At 33.3% G+C, this 4,177-nt stretch overlaps 1 protein-coding gene across 1 annotated transcript; it reads left to right on the forward strand.

Moving 5' to 3' along the window:
• On the forward strand, nucleotides 467-2,140 carry LOC109359787 (zinc finger MYM-type protein 1-like). The gene is made up of 2 exons (XM_019604483.1): nucleotides 467-527; nucleotides 1,404-2,140. The coding sequence occupies exons 1-2, from the start codon at nucleotides 467-469 to the stop codon at nucleotides 2,138-2,140; spliced, it is 798 nt and encodes a 265-aa protein (XP_019460028.1).

Raw genomic sequence — 4,177 nt, forward strand, 5'->3', positions numbered from 1 at the left:
CTCCAATAAGGAGAACATCATTGTCTATTGCGACGACTGTGGTAGACTTATGACCATTTTACTTGGATCAACTAAATCTTTATGAACATTTCCAGCTTTCTGATCTCTCTTCAGCAACCTGCATTCAGATCTACTCTGCCTTTTTTAGTACAATAATAGCATGTTATTGACATTGTGCGAGATTGAGAATGACCTCTAAATTTGCTTTTGCTTCTTCCATGAGTTTCATTCCGCCCATGATTTTCTCTTTTTCCACGTCTCTCCACAACATTTGCTTCAGAGTGGAAGGATGTACCCTGTTCTTTCCTTCTGGATTCTTCATTCAATAGATTGTCTGAAATAGTGTCCATTGAGACCTTTCCATCAGAGACTGAGTTGCTGAGCATGACCATCAACATTGACGGTGTTGTGTATGGTTTTTTTTTAATTTTTTTTAATGCATTACCTACACTTTTTAAAGCCCACAATGAGAAGTCCAAATAGACAAAAAACTACACAAATAAAAAAGCCTTCTTTGGAAACAAAAGGTCACTACAATTCACAAATTAAAAATTACAACTTTGAGCAACACACCAAAAAGTAGAAGTTTCTATTTTATACACTGGAAAAGTCTTGCCTTCAAACATTGTCTTATTACCTTCAAACTTTGTTTCACTTTGTAAGTGATTAATTTTTTATATAGTCAATTTGTTTTCCATTTCATTGTTTCTATTGTGCATTTCATTTTTGTATTTTTTCAGAATATTGCTGCACATCTGCAAAATGTACCATAGATTAAGTAATAACTGCACATAATAATATAAAGGCATGTGGAATGATAGCATCTTGGATGCATAACAATAATTAAACCGTGAAAGTAGCAATATGGACAATCCTATTGTCCTAACCTTCATTTAAAACTTGTGATTGTGAATGACAATAAAATAGATACTGTACTACACACCAACAACCCCAACCGTGAAACATGAAGATGATAAGTCTAACATAATATTCTAAAAAGGCATAAAAATAGTGTCATCCATTTTTATATTGTGCATTTCATTTTGTCTTTGGTGAATATAATTTTAGTCATTGTTTTGTTGTTTACTTTTTTAATTGCAGGATAATGGAAAAGTTTTTTAAACGAAAGTTATCAACAAATGAACAATCATAATAATTGATATCTTCTGAATCAAGTCCCCAACGACAAAGGATTGAACTTAATTTAGAAGAATTGTCATCGGATCCTGGAAAAAGAATTAAAATTACATCATAACATCCTAACGATCAAGACAAGATTCGAAGAGTTTATTTACAGAGAGGACCATGTCAACCTACTCAACATAATTTCCCTCAAAGAAAAATTGGAAATTATTTAAAAAGATTTTGTCCTTCTTGGTTTAATGAATTTGGCAACCACTTAGAGTATAGTGTAGAAAAAGATGCTGCATCTTGTTTATATTGCTATCTTTTTAAGCTTGACTTTAGAAAGCAATCTGGTGGTGACACATTTGTCATAGAGGGATTCACACTTTGGAATAAAAAACGAAAGCTCTCAGATCATGTTGGAGGTCCTAATAGTGCTCATAATATTGCATGGAAGAAATCTCAAGACTTGATGAATCAAAATCAACATATTGAAGTTGCAATAAGTAAGCAATCTGATCAAGTTCGTGACTTATACCGAAAGCGTTTAATCGCGTCACTTGATTGCATTCGTTTTCTATTGAAGCAAAGATTACCTTTCCTTGGTAATGATGAATCAATCGATTCTGCTAATGGAGGTAATTTTCTTGAACTTCTTAAGTTTCTTTCTGAACATAATGAAGAAATAAACCACGTTGTCTTGGAAAATGCTCCTCAAAATCATCAATTAATTTCTTCAACTATCCAAAAGGATATTGTTAATGCTGCTGCAATGGAAATCATTAGAGCTATTATTAGTGATCTTGGAGATGAGCCATTTGCTATTATGGTTGATGAAGCGCGTGACATATCAATTAAGGAACAAATGGCTGTTGCTTTGCGTTATGTTAACAAAAATGGAAGTATTGTTGAGCGCTTTTTTGGTATTGTTCATGTTAAAGATACTACATTTTTATCAATAAAAATGGCAATTGATGATTTGTTGATTTGTTTTGAAAACATGGGCTTAGTGTAACAAGAATTTGTGGGTAAGGTTATGATGGTGCTAGCAACATGCAGAGTGAATTTTGCGGTCTCAAAAGTTTGATTTTAAGGGAGAATCCATCTCCTTTTTGTGTACATTGTTTCGCTCATCAGTTACAATTGACATTAGTTGTTGTTGCTAAAAATCACATTGATGTTGCCTCTCTTTTTAGTTTAATATCCATTTAATTAAATGTCGTTGGGGGATCTTGCAAACGACATAACATGCTTCGTGAGAAACAAATAATCAATATTAGAAAGGCATTGGAAAAATGAGAAATTCTAAGTGGGTAAGGTTTGAATCAAGAAACTAGTCTCAAGCGAGCTGTTGATACTCGTTGGGTTCACATTATACAACTTTGTTAAATTTGACATTGATGTATTCTACTATATGTGATGTTGTTGAAATTATTAAAGAAGATGGATTAACACCGGAAAAAAGAGCTGAAGCGAAAGGTATTTTGCGGTTGACAAGAGATTTTGAATTTGCGTTCATGTTGCACTTGATGAAAAATATCTTGGGTGTTTCAAATGAACTATGACAAGCATTGCAAAAGAAAGATCAAGATATCATTAATGCTATGAACTTGGTTAAAATCACAAAGCAACGATTAGAGACTATGAGGGATGATGAATGGGAATCTTTATTGCAAGAGGTAATATTATTTTGCAATATGCATGACATTGACATTTCTGATATGGATGCTGAGTTTTTTCCTGATGATAAATCACGACGTTGAGGCAGAACACATGTTATCATAATAGAGCATCATTATCGTGTTGAATTATTTTATACTATTGTGGATATGCAACTTAAGGAACTTTATGATCGTTTCTCTGAGACAAATACTCGGCTGCTTCTTTGTATGTATTGTTTAAGTCTAGCTAATTTGTTCTCTAATTTTGATAAGGCAAAACTGATTTAATTTTCAAAGTTCTACCCACATGATTTTTGTTCAACTGATTTGGTGATGCTTGATAATCAACTTGAGACCTATATCATTGATGTGCATAGCAGTGTTGAATTTGCTTCTTTGCAAGGAATCAATAATCTTTCACACAAGTTGGTTGAAAGTGGAAGACACATTGCTTACCCATTAGTTTACCCGTTGTTACCGCAACCGTAGAAAGAACCTTTTCAGCTATAAAGATTGTGAAAAATAGGTTGTGTAATCGAATGGGAGATGCATGGAAGAATGACTGTCTAGTGACTTATATTGAGCGAGAAATGTTCAACAACATTAACAATGAGCTAATCATTCAACGATTTCAAAATATGAAATCACGTAGAGATCAATTATGAAAAGTGTAATTTATTTCATTAATATTTAAATCTTGTGATTTTGATATCATGTTTTCATCTTTTTATATATGATGATATTTATTATTTTTATTTTAATATATATTGCACACCCTGCTCCTCGGTCTTAGAATCGTCACTAACCACCAATGTATCCCAGCTTTCAGGCAATGAACTTAGTGGCAGAAATGTTTGCAGCTCATCATCTATCTTCATATTTATCTTTATCAATTTGTTGACAAGACCCTTGAATGAATTCAAGTGCTCTATCATGCTCTGACCATCTCTGTAGTTGAGTTTCACCAGCCTTCTGACAAGAGATACTTTATATCTGGGAGTTTTTTTTTGAATCATAGATTCAAGTTTCGACCGTAACTCATAAGCATTTGTATATGTGGATACATGCTCAAATAAACTTCTATCAATATACTTCCGAATCATTGTAACTACTTTCGATTCGAAAGCTCTCAATCTCTATCACCCTTATCTTCTGGCTTGTCTTTGCAAGAAATAGACTCATGCATATCCTTCTAATATAAATGATCCTACGTCATGGGCTTCCAATAAGAATAGTTGTGAGTTGTCAACTTGAACATGTCTCCATAAAATGAGATATTAACGGCTCCTTCCATCTTGGACTACACATGCTAAGCTCTCTGAATGAACCTAAGTGCTCTAATACCACATTGGGAAATTCAGAACCAATTTCCCTCCTTTGTGTGATACAAA

This window comes from Lupinus angustifolius, chromosome LG11 (assembly GCF_001865875.1).
Source record: "Lupinus angustifolius cultivar Tanjil chromosome LG11, LupAngTanjil_v1.0, whole genome shotgun sequence".
Classification (NCBI taxonomy): Eukaryota; Viridiplantae; Streptophyta; class Magnoliopsida; order Fabales; family Fabaceae; genus Lupinus; species Lupinus angustifolius.

Bases quoted from the DNA above. Each gene is read 5' to 3' on its own strand.
- LOC109359787 (XM_019604483.1), top strand. From the start codon at position 467: ATGAGAAGTCCAAATAGACAAAAAACTACACAAATAAAAAAGCCTTCT. The intron at 528-1,403 runs GTCACTACAATT...GCAACCACTTAG, and splicing joins GCCTTCTTTGGAAACAAAAG to AGTATAGTGTAGAAAAAGAT.